Source organism: Rhynchophorus ferrugineus, unplaced genomic scaffold (assembly GCF_030347505.1).
Source record: "Rhynchophorus ferrugineus isolate W39M unplaced genomic scaffold, kcgeb_rfMv2 rfM2, whole genome shotgun sequence".
Lineage (NCBI taxonomy): Eukaryota > Metazoa > Arthropoda > Insecta > Coleoptera > Curculionidae > Rhynchophorus > Rhynchophorus ferrugineus.
The window spans coordinates 47,260,264-47,286,666 of NW_027472581.1; the positions used below are offsets into that span (position 1 = coordinate 47,260,264).

Sequence of the window (26,403 nt, forward strand, 5' to 3'; positions counted from 1 at the left end):
ACAATGGTGATTGCTATCGACTACAGTTGATGCGTTTGAAACAAGCACTGTAAGAAAAACCGGATTAAGCTTTGCCGGATGAGCAAAGACACAACAACGTTATTCTTCAATATGACAACGCTCGACCACATCTTGCAAAACATGTCAAAATGTACTTGGAAACAATTGCTACCCGACTCGCCGCCGTATTCTCCAGACCTTGCTCTTTCTGATTTCTACTTATGTGATACTTATTTGATTACTATATGTGACCTTTCTCTTCTGTTAGAAGGAATCTGTAAATTACCTAAAATATAGGAAAGGACAATACTTTAACACTTTGAATAAAATATATTGAACCGAATTCCTTAAAACTACTTTATATGCCTAATATTACTGCAAAATGTACAGCTTTGATTCCATGGTGTTGGAATAGGTTGTTCATTTTATTGTTGGATTGACATTACGTAGCGTAAGCAATATTTTAGATGAACCTGTGTACAGATACCGCATTTCCTAACAATTACAAAGTATAAAGTAAATTAATAATTAAAATATTTTTTGTGTTATTTTATTACTACACCTGCATATTCCGTGGAAAATGTTTAAAAACTGTGTGGAAGCAGAATTGTTTATACTCGATTTACCATAATAGCCCAATAAGTTTTTTTTTTTAGTAAACCGGGGATATAATACAGCAGAATATCTGGGCCAACCACTCAAACGGAAAATGCATATTGCGAAATTGATTTTTTTTGATTATCATCCGGCTGAAAGAACTGATACAATAACTTGTTAATAATTGTTAGAAAATTTCAGAAAAGTGTCACTATCAAAAGCTTCAAGTTATGCAATTGAGTATTGCCGAAATTATAACCTCTTATTTATACCAAATAATTCGCTCAACAATAAAAAACAAACTTTTTGAAACATAAATTTATTGAAAAAAAACAACTCATCCGGGCTCACTAGTTTAGAATTAGGAATCAATTAGGAAATATTAGATCTTAGGAATTGTTATTAACTGAAATTTATTAAAGATATATTCCTAATCTATTAACATCTACATAACATACATTAACATCGACCTTATCGTGTAGTTAACTTGGAAAATTTAGTTCCCTCTTAACATAAATAATCTAACAACATAAATGATAAACATAATACATTAAATATAATATATACTGAACTTCCAAATTTGCAATAAATACTATATATGCATATTAATTATATATTTATTATTATTAATAAAATAATAATAGGAAATAAACTAAACTGTGGATAATCATCAATTTAAATTATAAAGGGAAATTAGTTCATGAACTAACTAACGCAATTATTTATTACGGAAACTTTCTACAAACTTTTTCATTCAAATATGCTTCTATAGCAATTTTATTTTTTAACTTCAACAAAATCTAAAGAAAGAGCTCAATTAAAAACTAATAAAATACGATTGTATGCAATTATGTAGTGTGTATTTTATGCAATTAAATTTTTAAACCAAAACATTTTAAAACATTATTAGTCAGTCTTTTTGAATAATACGTGATAATATATAAAATTGCATGAACTGTATATTATGATTATAGTTAGTACTAATGTATATTATTACAATTTTTAGTTATCTGTATAATAAAATATTTCAAACATTTTTTTTGTTTCAGGTATGTATTTCAGACATCTTGAATAATGATAAAAAGACGAAAGTTAGTGGTAAGAAATATCCATTATTTAATTTGAATATTGTAAATTAATTTAACACTGTATGTACTTCGAGCGATACTTGCTTAACAACTTTACCAAATTTTAACAATTTTATCACATAAAATTTAAGAATAAACCGGCGGTTTCATAAAAAACTGACAAACTGATTAAATCTACATTTATAAGGAATTGCTGAAAATATATTAACATCTTAATGTTCTATTTTCAGAGAATTATAGATAAAGTTAAATTAAAGCATATAATCAATTAATTAGATCATAATTAACCAGTTTTTTTTATTATATCATGGGATTATTGAGATATTAATTAGGTTCAAAATATTATGCATCGCTAATTACTTTCCCCGGTTTTTTACCAATATATTGCTTCATATTTTCAATTTATCTGCGAATTCACATAATTTTTCACAGAATGTGCGTAAATTGACATAAGCAGTAATCAAAAACCAGTGCAAATTTTCTACTTTTACATGATGTAGTCGAGTGTTCTCATTGCAAAATAATCTTTTCTACTTCGATAATTTTCGTCTTCGTAACTTCTCCTTCTTCTAAACTTGATTTTACTTAAGATGAGACTGATTAAGATTTTGCTACTAGACTTATTTCTCATAAATCAACATTGCTAAATTTGAATTCATTGCTTTTGGTTGAAAATTAGAAAGTAAAAAAGTTTGTTTTTTTCGGAAGGCGAAGTCTTATATGTATATATAAATATAATATATCTAATTAAGTATAATTTAACGGCAGGCCTCTGGAATTTATAGTCTCATAGTTTCAAATAATTGCCAAAAAATTAAGTTATTAATTAATCTAAATATCACAGTAACATCTCAGTAAATCTTACCTATATCTACGGTTACCTGAGGGCTCCCTCCATCATATAACTACGTTAACCATATGTTCTAAAGGTTCAGAAAAAATTCCTTTCTCTTCAGCTACTTTGATCCGCATCTTCCGCTTGCTACATAAAAAAAGGAAATATATTACTGTTTTGAATTATCTATATATGACTGTTTCTCAGAGCAAATAGTATTTTACCTAGTAATTAAATATTTTTAATTTAATCTTCAATTCTCTCTCTATTTTTTATTTTTATTTCATTATTTCTTTATGTTATTTTACTGGTATTGCTGCATTTATGAATTGACATTTCTCCACATAAAGTTATAATTTCCCATTTAGTATTAATAAGTTATTCAGTGTATGTAGACGCTAATCACTGAACGCTTATAATAAAATTTTCGACATTCGAAGTATTTGTTGTTTAATTTGAAGAAATTTGCTGCCGATGTTCATCAAAAACTTTTAGGAGCTGACGGTCAAGCTGCTCGTCGTATGCCACTTGTTGGTTTTGATATCAACTATTTAAAAGTGATGATTTTAATGACAAAGAACGGACTCGAAGAACCAAAAAAGCTCGAAGACAAGGAATTACAAGACTTATTGCATTACAGTTGAATCTTTCAAAGAGCATTAATGATTGGATCGCTGCAACCAAACCAAATTAACGTTGTTCCTTGACAAGGTATCGCTATGATGCCAGAAAAAGTTGTATGAGACGTATAATAAAATGAAAAAAAAATTATCACAATACATGCAAGCACCTAATACTATCAATAATTCTGATGATTTAATAATAACAGTAAACATGTTTAAATGAAATTACTCAATTCATTCAAAAATAATTAATCACTGCTACTCGGAATCCATCGTATAACACACAAATAACTAAAGCACATATCTGTAAATCTGACACACGTCCAGATCACAAATTACGTTCATTCTGTAAGAAACCCTTCCGTGATTAATTTAAAGACGAACGCGATACATTATTCTTCCCGAAGAATGCGGGAACTTCAATTTAAATTCTTTTTTAATGGGTGATTATAGACACACCGATACCGATACATAACGATCAATAAAAATTAGATTAAAATTACCTATGTCCCGATAGAAAATGAGAGAAAAAAAGAACGAAAAGGAAGAACTCTAAAGCGGTGAGATTCCTTGGTCGTAAAAAAAACCACATCAAATCGCTCTAACGGTACCCGGTTCTGTCGTAGGGGCAGGTGGGTGTATCTGGTGCGTCTACCTGCGAACCAGGCCGGTGTTTTGTTAATCGAAGGTATTGTTGTGCCGTCTGTGATCATGCGAGATTTGAGATGTTGTTCGGTAATATAGTGAGATGTACTGTTATCGATTTCGCATTTGTGACATATGACAGGAAAGGATTCTGAAGGTATTATTACAAAGGTGTAATACAAAACCGCTAGATGTGCATTCGACGGTCTCTTTTGATGGATTTCCTCCAACAGAAATTCGTCTTTTTGAACTTCGCTTGAATACATTTTGCAAAATAGAGACTTAAATTTTGTATTTTAAGTTCGCTATATTTCTTAGCTTTAGTCAATTATCATACAGTAAACGTTTTGTTCTGGAAAATTTAACACAAACAATAACTAAAATGCTTTTAATACTATATTAAATTATTGCACGATGGATTAATACTACATCTAGAATAATGCGATTTGTGACATTGATAATATATTTTCGCACATTATAATTTTATTTAAATTTACTTTCATTATAATTTAGAATACACATACAAAACTATAACCGGCTTAGTGGCCGCAGTAGTCAAGGGAACAGGACAGTTCGAATACCGCCAGGACATGGATGTACTTTATGTTTGGAATCGTAATTGGAAATATTCTTATGCAACGGTGTAAAATTGAACAAGGTCATGCCATTAGCGAGGCTGGATAAGGCTGGGATGGTCTTTAATTTTATCACTGGTCAGTCTTAACCCCAAAAAGGAGATAAGAATATAATATTTCTTAAATTAAACCAACGTTTTTAAAATGTATTTAATTTTTCAAGTTTACTAGTCGTCCAGATTATGCGCTTTTTACGATTTTCACTAAGAGTAATAATACAGATATGATTCTCTCAATTTCGTTCTGTAGATTGTAATGTAATAGATGACAGCAAATGTGAAGAGAACTAAAATAAATCAAATTATTTAATGAATCGTTTGAGCTTACAACTTAATTTTTTAATAGAAAGCAGTTTGATATCGTATTATATGAAGCTATAATAATTTATCATGTTAATTTTATGGTGTTCTACTTATATTTTCTTTACTACTTATATATCATTCAACACAAACACCAATAAAACCTTGTTATTTAATTATCAATATTAATAGAAAATTGTTAAGAATTATAGTGCAATTATTAACAATTGGTTCAATAGTTTGTAATAATATGTTCAATTTGAGTAATCTATGAACATTTCTTTTACATCACAAAAAGCTGGTACTAACAATTTTCTTCTGAGCGATTTCTGAGCCCGACATAGATTTGAAGCTAAAGAGTCTAGCTTACAAAACTCCTTAACTTCTTGTTTCATCAAGAATATGGTGGTAGACCAATCATAATGATAAAATGATTCACATTGTTCCATTATTATTGTGTCTGTATTTTAAAATTTTCAAATTTAATTATGTTTAATTATATAATTAGGTATGTTTTTACGAAAGTTGAAATTATTTAACTATCAAAAAATATAGAAAAACTTTTATATTCACAGTTTTTATGGCATTTTTTGTTACTCATTTTGTTATCAGTATTTTGTTCCTTCCGGTGCTTTGATACATTAGTACAATATCTATCTCCTTTTACTTTCAATTTACCATTGACAAATACATTGTATCTATGAACACCGTATTGCTTTTGTCGATTAGTGGCATTAATGTGTACATCTATTATGTTTGTTATATAAATAAATGCCAAGTCACTTGAGTCCTTTTTATGTCAACTGTTACTCATTCAGAATAAACTTGTCTGGTATTTTCCTATTTATACAAACTTAAGCATATATTTTCATTGCCATTTACTGCCTTACTAATTGCCAACAATCCGTAAATAACTTCAATTCAATTTTAAGTATAAACTAACAGTGATCTGTGGTATCTCTGGTTATCAAAAACTAATATCCCAGATAAAATGTTGCAAATAATCTGTTTTAATACTATGTGATTATTCCAGTGATGTTTATTGTTAACTCGATTTTAATAAGAAACGGAAACAAAGATATATTTAAACATGATTATGGTTATCTTAATTATGGCGACGCAGAATAAATTAGCAAATAAATGACAATGAGTAATGTGTATGGAAGCTCTTTTGCTCTTATGTCGCGTGTTATGTTTTTGGTGTTTCAATTATGATTATCATTATTATTAACTGATTGAATTAAATTTTATTTATCTTCAGATTTGCTTTATTAATTAAATAATGTTTAGATAAGATATATTTAATCTTACCTCCTGTGTGATTTTAGAAATGGTAATCAAAGTTATCAATAATTAAAATAATAATTAGAATAGTAATTATCAATAAGATTTCAAAAAGAGATAAAATCAGAATGTTTAACTTTTAAATCAACATTATAATAATTTAAATCTATAGACTAAAAGAATATATTAAAATTGTAACCGAAAGAAATAGTAAAAGTTAGAAATTGTATTTTTAGAGGTATGTCAACTGAATTAGAGTTGATAATCGGATAAAAAAGCTGATGGTAACTTCAGCACGTAAATTACACTATACAGTATCTAAAAACTGAATGATGCACTTTTTGAATATTGTTTTGCTTCCAAATTCGGCATTTCTTGTTTCATAACCAATTTAAAAGTTCACTTGTGTAAGAAATCAGTTTTTATTAGCTTTTTTCAAGTGAATACTAATAATGTATTTTCATTCAATAATGTATCAATTGGTGTCTGGGTATTAACTATTGACTTGAAATAAAATTAATGGTATATTAAATTCGTATATTATAATAATTATTACTACAGTGACAATATAATATATATATGAAATACCAGAAATATATTATGAATATGTTCGATCTTTACGGATCGGAGTAATAAGTATTAATTATTAACACAATTAATTTTATATTGAATTATATGCGAATATAGACGTGAATATTGAAATATCAGAATTTTTTAAATGTAATTAACAATTTAACTAGTTTATCTCTCTGGCGTCTCAAACAGACTTTTATGGCGTGAACCTTTTCATAATTTAACTTGTTGAAGGTTCTGTCTTCCTAAAAATCACCTAGTAATTCCAAAGATTCTATTCAAGTCCAGAAAAGAATTCGGATTGTCATCAAAATTTTTCATAGAAAAATTTGCTCTTTCCTTCTTAATGTGTTGTTTCGACTTAAGTTTGGTATCCAATGTCATGCCCAAGTAATTTTCTGTGTAATATTTAACATGGGAATAATATATTTTTATAATTTTGTCATTCATTTTGGGATTGTCATTACTACTAAGTCATTATTACTATTCTGTACCAAATCTATACGACAGTGATATATAGAATCAGCTTTTACATGCTTTATAACAGAAGATTTATTCAAATTCTTAGAAAGCAAAAGCAATAAATCATAATACTCCACTAGGTTTTCAGGCATTTTAACGTTCATTAAAGGAAATCAATTAGGACGATTGAAAGAGACACACGTATGATGAACAACAACCGAATGAACAATTATTCCAAATAAAATTGATGTGTTCCCGCGGTCGATTGTTCGTGGTTGTGGCTACTCGAAGGGCCATCACCGAAAACCGCGCGCAACAATACCAACCGAATAATAATGTTTAACGCAAAATGATTAATGGGCTTTAACGCCATAATTACATCTTTTGTCCGATGACCGGTTGAATAGACTTCCTCAGCAAAACGACCCCTCTCTAGTCCGCCGAACGTCATAAATCAAAGATTTTTATTCGCGAGCGCGGGCCTGCCGCACTGGAATACTTTTCTCCACCGTCGACCGGCCCGATGAGATACGAGATATTTGAGTGATGCGGCTCCGGTTGGAGCTGGCGAACCATTACCTTTAATTCGATTTAAATTAGTTGAAATTGTGATGCACCAATTCCTTGTACACTGTTTTTTTCTTTCGTTTTTTTTTTTCGTCTTCTATTTCTCTATCTGCTGCAGTGAAAATTTCATAGTTTTCTAACGGATGAAAAAAATTAATCTGTGGTTTCGATTTTTATTCTACATAGTTATCTTTAATTGCGTTCAAATACGCGGGTCATCGAAATGGTGTTTACACGGTATATTCAACTTTTTTAAAATGATTTCTGTATTAATTAAACATTAGATATGCTTAGTACAGTATTAATTTGCAAATTAATAAATTACTACTATTCTGTTGTGCTTGCATTAATGCATCATCAAGGCGAGTACGGGATTGATACATCAGTGTGTATTTCCCAAATTAAAATAAAACTAAAAGCTCATGTGGTTTAATTCGCTTCAATCTTCTCATTTCTTGCGTGTTGGCCAGTATTGCTTCCACGTTACTTGATTTAGTAACCTTATTTCATGTTTTAAGGTGAAATCTTGAATCATTTCGTAAATCCATTTGATTTCGATATCATCGTGCAGCTCTCCGTTAGTTACGTAGCGATAAGCATTAAAAATAAATAATAGAAGTTTGTTTGTTTATTAAATTAAATGTAGCATATTTTCCATAAGCTTCACACAATAACAACTTCTTTGACAACCTTCAGACGTCTTTTTCTTCAAATTGAGGTAAAATAGTAAAACAATGCCATTTATTTAGTGCAAATTCAGACATTTTCAACGAACTGAAAAAATGTCTTGTTCACACATCAACGAAATAACACATACTGAAACTTCAACATGATGAAGTTGGTTACAAATGTACCCATTGCGATTGATGCACATTAACAGTTTATGTGTTGTGAATCCTTTAGAGTTTATAAAAAATATGAAATAATAAAAAACAGAAGCAAAATAGAGGTTATTAATTTAGTGAAAGGGGTATATTAGGTAGTATTTACAATATGTACAAAAACGTTGCATTTTGAAAAGTTTATGGTGTTATTGATTAAAAATATTATTTTCTTTCAGTTCTCTGCTTTTATACCTAAATTGCAAGTTCCTTTTAAACACCATTTTCTTTTTGATTTTTCTAGAAGTATATTCGCTTTAAGACTCTATGAAACATTTAATGTTTTTCGGCATTACATTTCTTTCAATTTAGCGAGAAATATAAAACTTATCCGAAATAGTGTTATTGATTTTTAATTAAATCTTATTGGAGTTAAATATAAATATCATCTAAATTTCTGAAAAATAATACAAATTTCACAATTACTAATATGACTTAAGAGTTTACTCCAGTTAATACACCATAAGAGTTCACAAGAATTATAATAATAAATGTAATGAAATATTCGGTCATCAATAATTGTGGAATTAATAACTTATGATAAAAATACAATATTAATTGGTTTACTTACTAGTTTTTTCTTTAAATCATTATTATCCTTTTTCACCAAATAGATTAAATTCACTATACAAGACTCACTTCATTCTAAATTAATGAATTTAGCTATTAGAAAACAATGGCAATGTGCATTGTTCCCCAAGGTGGCGTTTCCTAAAAAAACGCGCAGCTTTATTATCTAGAGAAAAAGTTTCCATGAATAATAAGGGAAATGTGACGAGATTTATCTTTCGAACATGATTTTGAGTCTGGCTTTAACACATACAGGATGCATGGTTCGTCGATTGTCTTTGTCTTTGCGAGAATGGCGTGTAAAATGAGACCGAGGTGACATAACATGCAACAACGATTTTCTGATTTTCTTCTAATTAAATGCTAAAATCGTTGTATAATTAAATCTAATTTTCCCATCTGCGGTTTTTCAACGTCAAATAATCTCTAAAACATAAAAGCATGCAACAGTCATCGACGATCAACAGTAATGAGATCATAAATAATGACTCATAATGAATGGTTTTAATAGCCTTTATATTAAGGAAATGGGAAATGATCGATACAATCGTGATCGAGTAAATAACATTTTTACCGGAAAATATATTATTGTTATATAAAATACTAGCGACCCGCCCCGGCTTCGCACGGGTGCAATGCTGATACTAAATTAAATACACTACAGAAAAAATATGAACGTTGTATATAAAAACATAGCGGCCCGCTCCGACTTTGCACGGGCATAAAATATATATGCCTATGTCACTCAATGAAAACATGATTAAAATCGATCCAGTATTTTTGGTTCATTCATTACTGCCCTTGGCCTGCACGCATTAAATTTGGAGTAAAACAATTCCTCTTCCCCTATACTTACTATGAAGATTTCCTGCTATCTTTGGAATATCTAAATTCATACAATTTTTATTACATTACACATTTTTAAACGCAAATTTTAAATTTGTAATATCTCCGAAAATATTTGTTTAATTTACATGCTGTAAGGAACCATATTGATCTATATTAATTGCACACTGTATTTAAGGTACTTAATTCGATAAGGATTAATGCCGTATTGCTTAAGATAGCTTCGTAAATAAGCCATTTTCTCACGTAAAAAGTAAACAATAAAAATGGTTAATGTGGATTATCCCTAAAAGATAAACATATACCATCGCGGACTTTTTTGTAGACCTTTTTATGGTGTACAATACTGTAGTACATTAATTTGATCTAACTCGTAGGGTTAGGCAGCGTTTTTGCTAATTGCTAAATAAGCCTAAAAAATAGGTCAATTTACGACATCACGTTAGAAACCTCTAAAATTAGCAATGTTGCCTTAGTATATTAGGCATGTATTATACATATAAACCTTCCTCTTGAATCACTCTATCTATTGAAAAAAACCGCATCAAAATCCGTTGCGTAATTTTAAAGATTTAAGCGCACATAGGGATATAGGGACAGAAAAGGCGACTTTGTTTTATACTATGTAGTGATACGCTGCTGGAAAAAGTAGTACTGAAAACGTTATTTTGTTGGAATTTTTTTTTCGAGTTAGCGGAATATTTTTACAAGTTTTGCTTTCAATTTATAATGAAGGTTAGAATTATATTTTGTAACTTTTGTTTTCCAAGTTATTAGTACTATTCAATTAATCTTCTAACAAAATTCAGTTTTATTTTATAAGACTGCTTCGAAGCTGAAATGTTGACTGAATGTGTTTTTGTTATTAGGTGCTTGCATGTATTATTTGGTGAAACAGTGAAATATCAATTCAAGCAACTGTTAAAGAACTAAACATAAACGTTAAACTGGATGGTTTTGACTTTTCTCTACATAAAATAATAATTTTCCATATAGTATTATTAAGTTATTTGTTAAATACGGACGTTAATGAATGAATGCTCAAAATTGCATCTTCTGCATTCATTATTTTTGTTGTTTTATTTTAAAAATGTGCTGAAGAAATCCATCGAGCACTTTCAGAAACTTATGCTGGTCTATCACATTTTAACAGTCGATTTTAAAGCTAAGGTTACAAATACCAGCAGTAGCGACTAACAGTATCAAAGCCATCTTCTTGCACAACAACGCTGGACTTTTTAGTCACTTTACCTATATACTTAACTATAGCTTCTACTACTCAAGCAAGGGGTAGAAACCTAATAATTATTTAACATTAATGTATCGATTAAATAATAGAACAAAACAAATGAATCTGCAATATTTTATCAAAAAATATGAACTATTGAAACTGTGCTAATTGTACTATAAATTAATGTTGGTGCAGACTAAATAAATAAATAAACGAATAAAATGACATTTTTGCTTTTCATAAAATAAATTTAATTATTTATGTATAGTACAATCATGATAATGCCTCTGTTTACTTATTAACATCTGTTGCTGCCTGAGAAATAGGCTCTGAAGATTAAGATCAATGGCCATCTGACATATGGTGAGAATATATTTAAACCTTTGTCATGACCCTTTTATTATACATGTATATATATATATATATATATATATATATATATATATATATATATATATATATATATATATATATATACACGCAATAAAGTAAAAGCGCATTTTTCGCAATTGCACTGACTAATTGCATAGATTAAATAATTTCAGTAAATTGCACCAGGTTACCGGTGATTAAAAGTGACACATACAGGGGAAATACCTGTATTATGTGTATATAGAAATTGTAGAAAAAATATTTTTATAATTGTTAATACAACAATTTCAGCCTTTTATAGAACTGCTATGTCCCAATAGCAATAATTTCTAGCACTTTGAAAGATTCGCTTGCGGTTTTCTATTTAATCATCCAACTAAATACTTAAAATTTTTGAGGAACTTTTTCGAACATTAAATAATAATTCGAATAATTATTCGATTTTCAGACTATTCTCTATAAATATTGAGATAATTTTGGACCATACTATTGATGCATTCTTAATTACTAAACACAACATTCATCTAAATATCATAAAAATCATATCATAAAATTATTATTTTGCCTGTAATTGATATCGATAGTTCGATGTACAGAAGATGCTCGATAATGTAAATATTCAATAATGAAAACATTGCGTTAATGTAGACACACAATTCGTACATTCATAATCGTTATTTCAATTAATCACGCTCGTTAATGTAGACATTTCAGTAATATGAACTACATTTGATTATATTAATGAGCGCCAGCTGTATTAGATTTGTTTAATATTCATAGTAATAAACATGGTTTTACACGTAATCTAGATATACAATATATTGTTTGCAAATGCTTTCGATATGAATGAAAAATGCTGAATCAACGGTAGTAAGTTGTGCCATTATATACTATCAGATCGAAGCAGGTAATAAGAAATCGTATTCTCTTCTTTAAAAATTACTGGAATCGTGTTTTAAATTAAACCACTAACAAATAAAATCGACGCAACCAACACCTTCGAATCGTTCAGTACCATTTTCTTCTTGTCTTTTTTTATCACGCGCCAGTTAACCATTTATTCTGTTACGCAAAACGGTTTCGCCCTAAACAATACCCATACCGTTTATATACACTGCCGAAAAAATGCAAAAGCTCAATCTATCAGAGATTATGTCTCAAGTACATATACAGTATCGGTCAAAAATAGAATAACTTTTAAACAGATAATGTAAGCTAAATAACAAATATTTTTCAAAAAGAATGCTTATTTTGTGTAATGAATCTACTATTTTGATGGCTTGGTTGGCTCAGTGGTCAATGCGACAGATCAGTCCTATTATTGTTGCGATAGTCGCGAGTTCCTGCTGGAGCAGTTGTAGATTTATGTTTGTGATTGTATGAAAGGCAAGAATGCAATATCCGGCGAGAAAAATCATTCCAGTCATGTCAGTAACCAGGCTGGATTAGACCAGATGAGTTCTGCGATGGTTTCTAAGTTAGTCACTCGTCAGTCGGTAAGCTTGATGCCGAGGATCATGCCAGAGCCCACATTAAGTTCCAGTCTAGGTAAAACCTAAAAGATGGTAAAAAGAAGACTTAACACAAAAATATCAACTAATTGATCCAACACAAATTGAAATTGATATATATTTTTTTATGCATGTAAGACAATTTTGTTCTGCATATGTTCTAATTATTGTATATATATATATATATATATATATATATATATATATATATATATATATTCTCTATTTATGTCTCTTTGAATTCCTTCTGTGGGCTGGGAAGATCGATACGAATAAATTTCCTTGTTTTAGTTATGGTATTATATAAAATTGAAGTTTCTCCATATATAATCGGTACTGTATACGAGAACGTGAATGATTTTTCATATGTTTTGCCTCAGTTGAGTACGTAACAATTGTCCTAGCAATACTGGCTCTTATGAAGTTTAGAATAATTATAATGGTTTTACTGCTTGCTTTTATAGTTTCGAGATAATAACTTAGATATGACGGGATTATCAGAGCGGAACAAACTTAATTTAAACTTATTTTTTTCAAAAAATAGTTTGCCGATAAGGGTTTCAAACTTTGCCGATTTCATAAATTAATGAGGTATGTTTTGAAGAACGTGAATTTTATTTCCTATAAGGTACGAATTAAAAAGAATAAAGGGAAAATGTTTATACAATCTAGGTGTAGTTTTTACTCTACGATTTCCGGTTTGTAATTGTTTCTAGCCAAAATTATAAAATCTGAAAAAGGAACATACATCTCAGTTATGTACATCTAAGATAATCTCTACAGTGCTGATCTATTTATGGCCCCTCGAATTTCTTCTATAATCTTTGTTATATCGTTAACATTTAATAACTGATTACCATGACTCAGAAATTACGTTAAACAACAGGTCCAGAATTCTATCTCGTATAAGAATAACCACAATTAAATTTGAGTTAAAGATACAAACCAATAACTTACTCTAGTTAATGTAAACTTAAGAAACCTGACCTAACAAAGCAGTAAAATTATAAATATACTTAAATGTGAACTTATATATAGAGTATATACAAAGCACAACTTGTAAACATCGGAAATATGTTCCGTAGGTTTTGGTGTATTTAGGAACAAGTAAGGTACATTATTTGTACATCATACCTATAATTTGTTTTCCTTATGCAGACCTACTTATTTTAAGGAGATAAACATGTAGTTAATTATTATCGCTAAGGAACAAACTAAAAATGTACTGATTAGTTTTTGGTAAATATTCACTTGATATGCAAGCGCTGAAACACCCTAATACATTTTCTTATCGGTAAAGCTTTTATTCTTTATCGTATGTTGATTGAACAGTATTATTCAGATATGATAACAGAATGGACATGGGCAAAACAGGTAAAACCCTTATTTTCGGTTATAACGTTTGCAGACAGGTGTGCAATGGTTTTTCTGTATCCTTAACCATTTTGATTATTTGTTGACAAACTAACAGTTGTAGCAGATGTGTCAAGTTTTTGTTTGCACATATGTGATTTAAATATAAATACCTCTGCAAATAATTTGAATAAAATTTAAATAAATGATTAAATCCAAAACCGAATAACAATATTTATTAATTGTGATCGTACTATTTGATTTTGTCATACTGTTTTGTTGTTTTTTACTATCTAGATATCTAGATTATTCTGAAATATGTATGCAATGATTCTTATAGTTGTTTCTATATCTTATAGGCATCTACAATTAAATTGAATATAGAATTCATCAAAGGACCCTTAAACTAAGCTCTACAGTGAGCCAAAGCATCATGGAAAATCGCCTGCGATTTTATTTAACGAATTTTATCCAATCATTGAAAAGCATTTTTATTATGCAAACAATATCTTACCTTACACACTATATTAACTAAAGATTGCCTTTTTCGATTGTGACTTGTTTTGATGTCACATTCTGCATTTGGATTTGAATAACTGGAATAACCTCAAGGATGTTTATATTCTACTAGGGTTTATCAATAGATAATACTTTGAAAATAATAACGTATCTCGCAATATTGCCTTAAAGTCGTGATATGTCTAATACATTATTCTTTTTTCTCACTGATTTACTGGTGGTCTGGCTTACAGAATTAATTAAACTCTCCATTCTTTCAGTTCATAAAACAATTACTTCATTAACATGCTCGTAAATAAAGGAAAAGTATTGCAAGGTTTTTGATTAATGAAGACCTCTAAAAACTTCGTTCCTAATTTACTGGAAAGACAATCAATAGAGTCGCAAAATGTTGTGTAAAAAAAAAACGTTTGCGCTATAGTTACTTTTTAGATTAATTTATTTTATTTATTAGGTGTATTTCTTCATTTTAACAGATTTTTTTTGATCAAACTATATTTCTAATAGGGAAAGGCGTTTCTACAGAATGAGAATCATGTTTGTAGTGAGAAATTTGAACATAGTACCTTTTTTATTTATTTATTTATCACATTGTTACTAGTTGCTGCCGACTAACCTACAAATTGTCTTTTCAAAAACTTAAATCGAGGTCTAACAGGTCAATTGAAAAATCCCCGGCCTGCCATAGTAAAACATATTTTTTTGGCAAAATTAGTTTTTTTTATTCAACATAATTCCCTTCAAGGGTGATATACTGATTATAGCGACCCTCCAACTTTTCGATACCATTTTTGTAGTACGATTGTAGTTCTTTGCTTCAAAATAGGTCTTAGTTTCGGCGATCACCTCTTCATTCGACCAAAATTTCTTCCCAGCGACCATCCTTTTGAGATCTGAGAACAGGAAATAGTCGCTGAGGACCAGATCTGGAGAATACGGTGGATGAGGAAGCAATTCGAAACCCAATTCATGGATTTTTGCCATCGTTTTCACTGACTTATGAAACGGTGCATTTTCTTGGTCTTCAAATGCGGTCGTTTTTCGGCGATTTCGTCCTTCAAACGGTCCAATAACACTATGTAATAGTCCCTGTTGATGATCCTTCCTTTTTCAAGGTAGTCAATGAAAATTATTCCATGCACATCCCAAAATACAGACGCCATAACCTTGCCAGACGACTGTTGCGTTTATCACGCTTTGGAGTGGGTTCATCGTGTGCAGTCCACTAGGATGACTGTCGATTGGACTTCGGAGTGAAATGATGGGGCGATGTTTCATCCATTGTCATATATCGACGCAAAAACTAGGATTTATTACGCTTGATTATCTTCAAATAGTGTTCAGAATCATCAACTCGCCATTGTTTTTGGCCAAAAGTGAGCTCGCGCGGCACCCACTTTGCACAGAACTTTCTCATACCCAAATATTCGTGAATGATGTGATGTACACGTTCAGTTGATATCTTTAGAATGTCTGCTATTTAATTCAATTTCAATTTACGGGCATTCAAAAACATTTTGTGGATTTTTAAAATATTTTCGTCGGTAACAAGTCTCTTTTGGACGTCCACTGCGTTCACCGTCTTCGATGTTCATTTCACCATGTCTAAACTTAGCATACCAATCCTTGATGGTTGATTTTCCTAGTGCAGTATCCGGAAACTCGGCATCAAGCCAAGTTTTTGCTTGAACAACACACGCGCCTTTTTATCAATTTTTTTCACAATAACAAAAGTTTCTTCACTCAAAATGCTATAATTCACAAATTATATATCAGCATCTTTTGAGGGTTAGGGCTAACTAAAACATATGGATTTAATTCTAGTAGCGCTATCTATGTGTCAGGCCGGGGACTTTTCAATTGACGTATTTTGTCTGGAACACCCATTGGCCTATTTTAGTCTCTGTTGTAATAATGTTTCTGTATTAACACTTCTGTTTCTTTATTACATGCACCTCACTACATAACACAAAATCAAATGGTTTGATTTTTCTGAGTCCGTGTTTTATTCTCGTGTTATCCAACAGTTGTAACACTTCGATATCAATATGAGAATGGAGTCTCTCGTCATGTCACCTTGGGATTCTCTTGATTTTTTGAGTGACAATCGATATCTGAAGGTGTCGGTATAGGTTATCAATCCTATAATAACTACAATACTTCTTGTCTAGAAAAATAGTGCTTTATAAAACATATAATTTAACAAATTATTAGTAGAAATGGACTTATTAGTAGAATTCAATAAAAATCGAACTGTTGTCTTCAATATTATTGATGTCCTCAACTTATGTTTTCTTACTTTGTTTCTACTTTGTTCTTACTTTGTTGTTTATTTCTTACACGTTCAATATATTGATCAAGGTCAATATTGGGCAATATTAATAATCCTGAAGTTGGTGTGGTGGTAACAATCTCATTTTATACAGTGTGTAAAAATTGAAGACACGGAAATGTAAACTTTGACGGATGAAGGCTAAACGCAAACGTAGTCTTACAGCTTAAGAGTCGCCCAAAAAGAGTTTCTAAGATTTTACACCAAATGGGAAAAATTCATTGATTAATTTGATCCATTCAGATTCATATCAATATCATATGTTTACCGAGCACTTCCTAAATCAACGCATGAATATTTTGTTGCTAGAATAGTTTGTTGAAATTATGTTGCTTTCACTGATTATCTGACAATAAGGAAATTGTGTTTTATGGACATTATGACGTTTTTTGGCATTTTTTTAATAAAATTCTCAAATATAACAGGTTATGACTAATATTTAGAAATATTTATAGAAAGTATGTGTCATGTGCTAACAGGGGGAAACTTCAGTCAGCAATTTACTAAAGTAGGAATAGGGCTTGGTGAAAGACGGTCATTTACTGACCGACGAAGCAAACTTAGTTTGCTCACGTAATTCAGAAAATCCTCTTGTACTTCATGCGGTTATCCATAGTATTGGTTCTAGGTAATTCATGGATTCTATCATTCAGTCATCTATTTTGTATATGAAATATATTTACTTAATAATAACTGAATTTAGTTTTAATTTAATAGTTAATCGAATGTGCGTTGTGGGGTCGTAATTATGATCATTATTCCCGTTTTTTGTTGGCTGTTTTGATACACGGTCGTATTGATTGTGATACATTATCGGTTAATGTAAAAATTTTATTGTAAAAGACTGGGTCTGCCCTCGGAAGTGAAAAACCACTCAGAGCGTATCCAAACAGAAAAACGATATTTCGTTACATGCCCCCTCCACCATCGAGCTCGCGCGGCATCACGCCTCCATCCACCTCGAATATCGTTTAGCGGCGTGTCAGTTGGCTCAACGTTAGTTGTTGTCGATGGTCTTTCTAAATCAGCTGGAGTTTCGGACGATGGATGAGCTTGCGCGAAAAAGCTCGCCGGTCTTTATCTTCTTCCGAATTTTGCCGCGTTTTATTCAATTTTCGAAAATGTAAATTTCGGCTAGAAGAAACAGTACAGTTTTGTTAGGGTCCACAGACCCTGGTAAACATGTAGTTTGAGTGATTTGTTATTTGGTATCGTCTTTACCACTTGTGGATTGTTGTTGTGTTATACATTAAAGTTTGTTATATTAATATTCTGTTTTAAAATGGGAATTGTTACAAAGACTATCGGAGTAATATTTAGCCTGTAAGTTTGCTTGTTTATTTATATCATTATAAATTCTCAAAATAATCCCATTCTTCATTTAATTCATGATTTTCTGTTCTACTTGGCATATACACTAATATGTTCTTTTAATTCAAGAAGATCTATAATTTAATACATTCTTTTAATATAATACATACATTATTATACATACAACAATATTTTAACAATTTTTCAATACATACATATTTTTAATACAAAGTAATACATTATTGTCATGTTTTAACTAAACTTGCATACTATTTTTAAAATAAATATATGAAATAGATCAATACCTTAAAACCAAGACAAAATGCCAATTCATTTTTCAAAGAAATTTGTTCTACTGGTAAAACTTTTTTAAAAATTAATGTTGCTATTTATATTTGTAATAATAATTATTGCAACTCTTGAAGATAATGTTACAATGTTTATCATTTTAACAATATCTATTAAATATCTCATTAAAATTTTTGAAATAATTTAATTGCTTTTGAATAAGGCTGGCAACGCCAACTTGCTATAAACTTATTAAATTTAATAATATGTAATAATAATAGATATTGCGCTATCCTGATTTTTTGCTATCAGATTTACGGTTAGTAATACATTTTTAAATTAAATAGCATCCGTACAAGTAATATTTTTACGGTTATGTTGTTTTATAGAAAGGTAGCTCAACTTAGAAGTTTCTATAAAAAGATAAATAAATCATTCAGGATGTAGATCACAAGAAAATTCAAAAGAGAGAAAGAGAAAAGATATTCGCATTTTTGACATGGATATTTACTTTTTGTTAAATATTCGTTCAAAAATTTCCGAAGTATACGTGATTTATATCTATTAAATGCAGACATTGAATAATTTATTCGAAATCTGATTCATTAATAATAACAACAATGATGAATGAACGTAGTACAATCAATACAACTAAGGTATTTACATTTTATTAATAGGTTTTAATTTGTCATTTATACTAAGAAATATCATATGTACTAACATTATTTATTAATGTTAATATTTTAAGGTATATGTTAATAAGTAATAATTTACTATATTCCTAATTCGACACCGATGTTATGTAGCAGACCCAATCAGCTAAAATTTCGAACCTAACGTGACTATAATCAACAGAAACAAATGAACACAAATAAATGATTTCGAGATTTATTGAGTTGAAATCAGTTTTAAAAAAGCTACGAGAAAAAAGAAACCACAGTGGTGTGTAATAATAATTTGGGCTTTCGAAAGCCATGTATTATTACTATATATTACAGTCTATATTAAATTTTAATTTAAGAACATTAATTTATTATAATATTTAAATATTATAATATATAATATCAAAATATATTACCTATATATTTTTTACGGTTTTTTAATAATGTATTAAAATAATCAATAATTGTATGCTTTCTGTATTATTAAATTACTAATTAGAAAACTGATTTACTGGGGAACGTACCCGTTTATATATTGACTGTATTGCTTTTTACTAATTAGTGTTAATAAATAATGTTAACCCTGACATCATATAATTAAGATTAGTTTTTCAAAACAGTTTGATATAATATAAATTTAATTATAATATATATTTTTACATATTAATCATTGATGATTTTCTTAATTTATGTTGCGAATTTTTGAAAACTAAATAATTAATGTATCGTTCTTATAAAAAGGTGTATTTTGTTTGAAATGGATATAGATATGTTTTATTTTTTATTTACAAGATATATATCAGGTAGGCCGAGAGAAATAAAAACGAAATATATTATCCGACTTGACCTCAATTGCCCTCACGTTCGAACAGCTGATTGCCGATGGCAGTTTCCAATTCAACCAAAAGCTGGGCAATTTTAATCGACTGACCGTATACTGCAAAAATTTAAGAATTACTTGATGGTTATCGCCTCAAAACTGTCGTTGTTGCTCTCACGAGATAATGCGTTTGGTTGTTTTGTGTTTTTGTATCCCGCTCTGTTTATCAACTAAATATTTGATAAAATGTGGTTCCGAACTGGACCAAAGTTTGATAACGGACAAAGTCATTGTAGTCACTGCGGTTTTAATAACCGTCATGTTGAATAATGTTGATAATGTTTAACGTATCCTGATGCAAGCTTGGTAAATAAATATTTTTATAATTATATTTCATTACATATATATTAGATAAATTAATAAAAATGAAGACATAAAATAATTACTAAAAGCACTTAAATATATGTTCTGCTTCAGAGATTGTTTTTGTAATTGTAACCCATTTTAATATATTGATAAATATAGAGATGTACCAACATTGTAGTCTTTTAATTAATATGTTTTTTTTATTAATTCGTTGTTCCTAGTTTTTATCGATTAATATTTTTGAATGATCATATTACATCATAAAAGGTAGGGATATATCTAGAACAATCTAATCCTTACTTAGTCTATGATAATAATGTTAATTTATTGGTAACATTTATTAATAACATTGGTAAAATCAGATGGCTTGATTGAGTCTTGACTCTGTATCATGCTCGAATACTATTCAAAAGTAGCAATCCATTGATTAACAGTCACAATCAGAGGGTCTTAATGTAAGCCGCATAGGACTTTGTTCTGAGAGTTTTATAATTAATTTATATTACTTTACACGGAACTGCCTCTTAAATAGATTCCACAGATCACTACCCGCGCTTGGTTGTGAAAATAACCTTTAATATTTTAACTACGTTTTGACATAATCTCATCTGCCATCTTCAGGTCTCCATCTCATTCACAGTTCAGCTCGAATAACGAGGAATAGAATAAAAGGAAGCAAGACCTTAAGATGGCAGATGAGATTCTGGCGAAATGTCAAATTATTAAAGGTTCTTATCAAAACCAAACTCGAATAAAAAACCGGAAGACTTCCCAACATTAACCAAAAATACAAAAACATAAAATAAAATGCCTATTTTGGAAATACTACAAATTTCCATGATTTTCACAGATTATTGTGCATAAGTCCTATTACTCCAAAAACACGCTATATATAAGATTATGTTTATGTTATAAAAATTATTACTTTCCTAATAATTTTTTAATATATTTGTAATACGAGATCAATAAAAGTAATAACAATCAAAATGTATAATGTTGATATTATAACATTTATTCAGATGCTTGCAATTGATATTTATTCTTCTTTATTTTATGTGATATGTATTGTATTCGAAACCGTTAGTATCTTGTGCAAACTTTAAGATTTAATATATTATACATCTGAGAAGAGCAGCTGCGTACCGTTAGTAATTTTTGAGCAGCTGTGAAATCAATATCGCGAGTTATGAAGTTGGAATTAAAAGAATGGAGGTGCAAAAGTCATGTAGCTTTTAGGTCACAGCCAAATTATTTCGACCAGAAAAATGCGATTTTTTTACACCATGTTACATAACCTAAATGTGGTATTTTAGGCGTCAGTTCAATCTATTTCAAATAATGAAACGTATTTCGATCATTTTTCTTATATATTTTGGTCTATATTTCTCTTAATTCTAAAACCATGGCTCTTAATCTATTGTCTAAATTATGCTGTTGTTTCTCTGTTTTTGATTATGATCTTCATTCAATTCAGAAGTTTGCTTAAAGATCTGTATTTTCCATATTAAAGTCCACTGACTTCATTTCAACTTCACTATTATTTCGATTAAAGAAGTATTAAAAATAAAAATAAAATATTAGTAACTCAACAAATATTATTAACACAAGGCAATAAAACTCCTTTATGATTAATTTTATACATCCAAGGGTCTGAATAGCACTGGATTATCAAAAAAGTAAATTTTGTGTGTCATAGAACTTTTCAATTTATTCTGAACTGCATTTTTTCTAGCATTGTAATTATTTCTAATAATTTATATTTCAATGTAAATACCAAGACGTGTGTTATCAATTTAATGATATTTTGAAATATATGTAATTATATAGTGTTTATAAGTCAATACCATCTATAATAAAAAATGTACATATAATTTCCATTATATATTTATCAATAATTTGCCAACAATTTGCAAATATAATTACGTTTCGCAAAAGGTCGTGTTTCATTAATTTAATGCAGTTTCGTTGTTAATTATGTCCTAATGCGATAATATCCGATCCAGATACATTGAAAACCTATCGGAATCTTTAAGAATCGTTTTCTAAAACAATTAATTAAAGCGCGCAGTTAAATTTTCGAATTACTTCGTTGGCGAGCAGGAAATTTCGACATAAACCAAACGGATGTTTAACGATGTAGATAAATCGGGCTTTTTTAGTATAAACTAAGCCAGGGCCATTGATATGGGGGTGCCCATATAGATAAATTATTATCGCTCGATTTATTTTACTAAAAGCATGGAAAAACGCTGAAAAACTTTGACTAGGTTTTTCCTTAATTCATTCATCTTATTATAATTAGATTTAATTATGAAAAATATTGCTAAATACAAATTAAAAATTGCTAATTAATTAATTAAAACTTATTTGATAATTGTTCATGATGTAATTTGGGCTTGGATGCATTTTTTAACAGGAAACTGTTGTAACATCATATAGACATAAATCAACTTCATTTAAATATACTTTCATTGAAGAATTTTTACCGTTTCTCGACTAAAACTATTAAGCAGTATAAAACTTACAGTTACAGTAACTTACCGTTTTAATCCATTAAAGGAGTTTTTCCAAAAAACGAAAATTATAGGATGTGTGTTAATGGTCATTAAGCTGAAAACGGTGTTCAAAACAACGATGTATCTTTTGAGTCTATCCACCAATCGACCCACTTTTTTGGTATCTTCATAAGATGTGAAGTGCTGCTCAGACAAGCCATGCCTTATACGTCGGAACAAGTAATAATCAGAAGGAGCAAGGTCTGGATACTAGGTGCGGGTGCGGTAGCACTTTCCATTTAAATTTTCCAAGTATGTTTTCACCGGTTTCACAACATGTAGTCGAACGTTGTCATACTTAAGAGTAACACTATTCTGCCTTTGCTGGTATTCCGACCTTTTTTCACGCTTTGCTGAGCTCAAACACATACATTGTAGTCAATAGAGATCCCAATTATGGTTTTATCGAGTATTGCCTTAAAATTCTCGTCTTCAAATCAAATCAACGTCATCTTTCATTCTATATTTTTTTCAGAGAGTAAATTTATAAATTAAATGACTGAAGCAAGTATACTGAAGGTCTAGATTATGCTGAATAATAAGATGTATTTATAATGCGTTTTAAACCATAATATCGTGTCTTTCTTATTGAAGGACCAAATTTAGAAAAAATCTCAGATTTATTATTACTCTTATAGACCATTTCAGATATATATTTACTAATATATAAAGAGTGTAATGCGAATAAATGTACAGAATCTATATACTTTGAAAATTAAAAAGCTCCATAGTGTATCAAAGTCTACAAATAAAAACATATATAGTCTGTGCCCGTTGTCGGTCAACAAATTGGACAACGCCGGTAAAATAGAAACCGTATTAGATAATATCGCGCCCGTGTTCCTTCAAAGGTATACTTATTCCGCTTAATAATAAAAATAAACTGTCGGTCTATAATTTTGTTAACGAAGGTATTTTAATTAAGCTCCAGGAGACGTCTAGAACCACAAATAAATAATCTCAAGATGTTGAATCGTTTACGCAAATGATTAACAGTTCCTTGGACGGCGATGATGATGTTGGTGTGTTTGGGCATTTAAAATAGCTCAGGTATGCACGAACCTTACGGCACTTTTCCTTCTTATTATTAATTTTGGATTATTACTTTGCGTCGAGCTCTCGGCCATTTTCTTATTGTTACATTTACATGGTTATTACTTTTACGCTGTTAATTATTTTTGCTGAACTAGTTTGGCAAGTTACTTAATATGATGGTTATATTTATACGTCTCAATATCAAATCAATATGTTGTTGTTAGATTTTCTATTTAGAAATAAATAATACTTGGATATGTCTTGGTCTGTATTTGACAGTGCCTTATCCAGATAAAGGAAGATCACGCAAAATCTTCAAAATAAGTGTTTTCTTTAAGCTATACTGGATACATTTATTCCCCCTCGACTTTTGTATAATTCGTGTTATTTTATTGTTGTGTAATTTAGACTGCATTGAGATCATTAGTGATATATGACGTTTGTAATTTATTAAAAAAAGTGTTATCCATGATAATCAATACACTTTTACATGCACTTGAACCTATCTTTGCAACACTTTTATTCCGATTAAGCATAATTTGACAAGATATCATTTTGTCAAATTAGGCAGGATCCGTCAAATCATGCATTATCTTATTGATGCTCGTCATACTACTGACCGAGCATTGCTTCTTCTCATGGAAAGCCACATGACACATCAACAACAGCACCAATTTTTTTTTGCCACAACATTTTATTTTAGACGAGCATCGCGACTTTCGTTTCTCAGCGAATTGCGACCATAATTAAATGTTACACGAAAATCTCACAGACTTGGTAAAATCATCACCAAGAATTGAAGTAAAAAAAACGCCGAAAGTAAAAATTATAGCCCGAAATTGATCACAAATTAACTCTATTTTTCCACTAAAACAAAATATTCAAGTCACTATAAACAAGTCATGCTGCAATGACAAAAACGTTCTGACTAGAGTTATAGTTATAATAGTTAAATAGGAAATGTTAGATGGAGCCTAACACTTAACATTGCCAAAACATTTCAGCATTTTTTCATAAATATTTTTAATCATGTAAACATTTATAATACATGGGCTGAAAAGTTCCGACCGTCACAAAGAAAACGTGGGTTTCTTTGTTCAAAATTAGCTTTATTCATCAACGTAATCTCCATCAAGAGCCACACAATCATTGCAACGCCGCTCTAACATTTCAATACCACTTTTGTAGAACGATTTTTTTTGCCTCAAAATAGGCCTGTCATCAGTTGGTGTCCACTCAGATAACGATTGTTTTGATTTCGGAATGAAGTAATGGATGAAGTAATAAATCGACGCAAGCATTCCGGTTTGTTACGTATAAATATGGGCAAATTCTGCTCAGAATCAACAACACGTTGTTTTTGGTCAACAGTGTGAAAACCCACTTTGAACAGAACTTTCTCATATTCACTTTTCAGTCCCTATAACACCATTTAAGCCATTGCTTCGCTTGGACGGTATTTTTCCCATCAAGAAACAATGTAAAATTAAAACACTAAATTGTTTTCTATCCATTGTTTTCAAAATAACAAAAGTAGTGTCACTCTTACCACAATAACTCAACATTTTAATAACTTTTAAAGGTTACCACTAACTGAAAAAGCGGCGAATGCAGTAAAACAAGCGCCATATATGTGTTAGGCCCTGGACTTTTCAGTTCATGTCTTAGCTAGAAACTACCACCGTATTTCTCTATGTGATCTATCCGTTTTAACTTTAGCTATTTGATTGTCTTTATTTATACATTATTATGCCTAAACAAATCAGAGTCTTTTTTAAATAATTATTACACTTCTTTAATTATTTACCTTTAAATTAATATAATATCAAACTATCTTTATGTGTTAAGTGTTCTAGTCATTAATTATCTTGTAATTGTTATTTATTGATTTTTTTTTATAAGAGTTATCTATTAAGACATTGATTTCCCCAAATAATTTTGGCGCAGTGCTTAAGATAACAGGACGATTCTCCTACTGTTGCGATAGTCGGGTTGGAATCCCGTTCGTTTTGTTATTATTAACGCTGTTTTGTCATAAATGTATGTCACATTACTAAATTTATGGGTGAAACATTGCACGAATTTTATAACGAGTCTACTAAAAATATCACTACCAAATTAACCCCTATGACTTCTTTGGCAA

At 29.9% G+C, this 26,403-nt stretch overlaps 1 protein-coding gene across 16 annotated transcripts in view; it reads left to right on the forward strand.

The window, feature by feature from the left end:
• Hecw (Hecw ubiquitin protein ligase) overlaps positions 1–26,403 on the forward strand; it is a 294,511-nt gene that overhangs the window by 245,202 nt on the left and 22,906 nt on the right. The window contains exon 1 of one of the 16 annotated variants that reach the window (XM_076395720.1): positions 18,190–18,546. The exons of the other annotated variants lie outside the window; for them this stretch is intronic. Coding sequence (XP_076251835.1) covers positions 18,506–18,546 — 41 coding nt within the window. The 5' untranslated portion in view covers positions 18,190–18,505. Of the gene's footprint in view, positions 1–18,189; positions 18,547–26,403 lie in introns of those variants that run through there. 16 annotated transcript variants of the gene reach the window in all.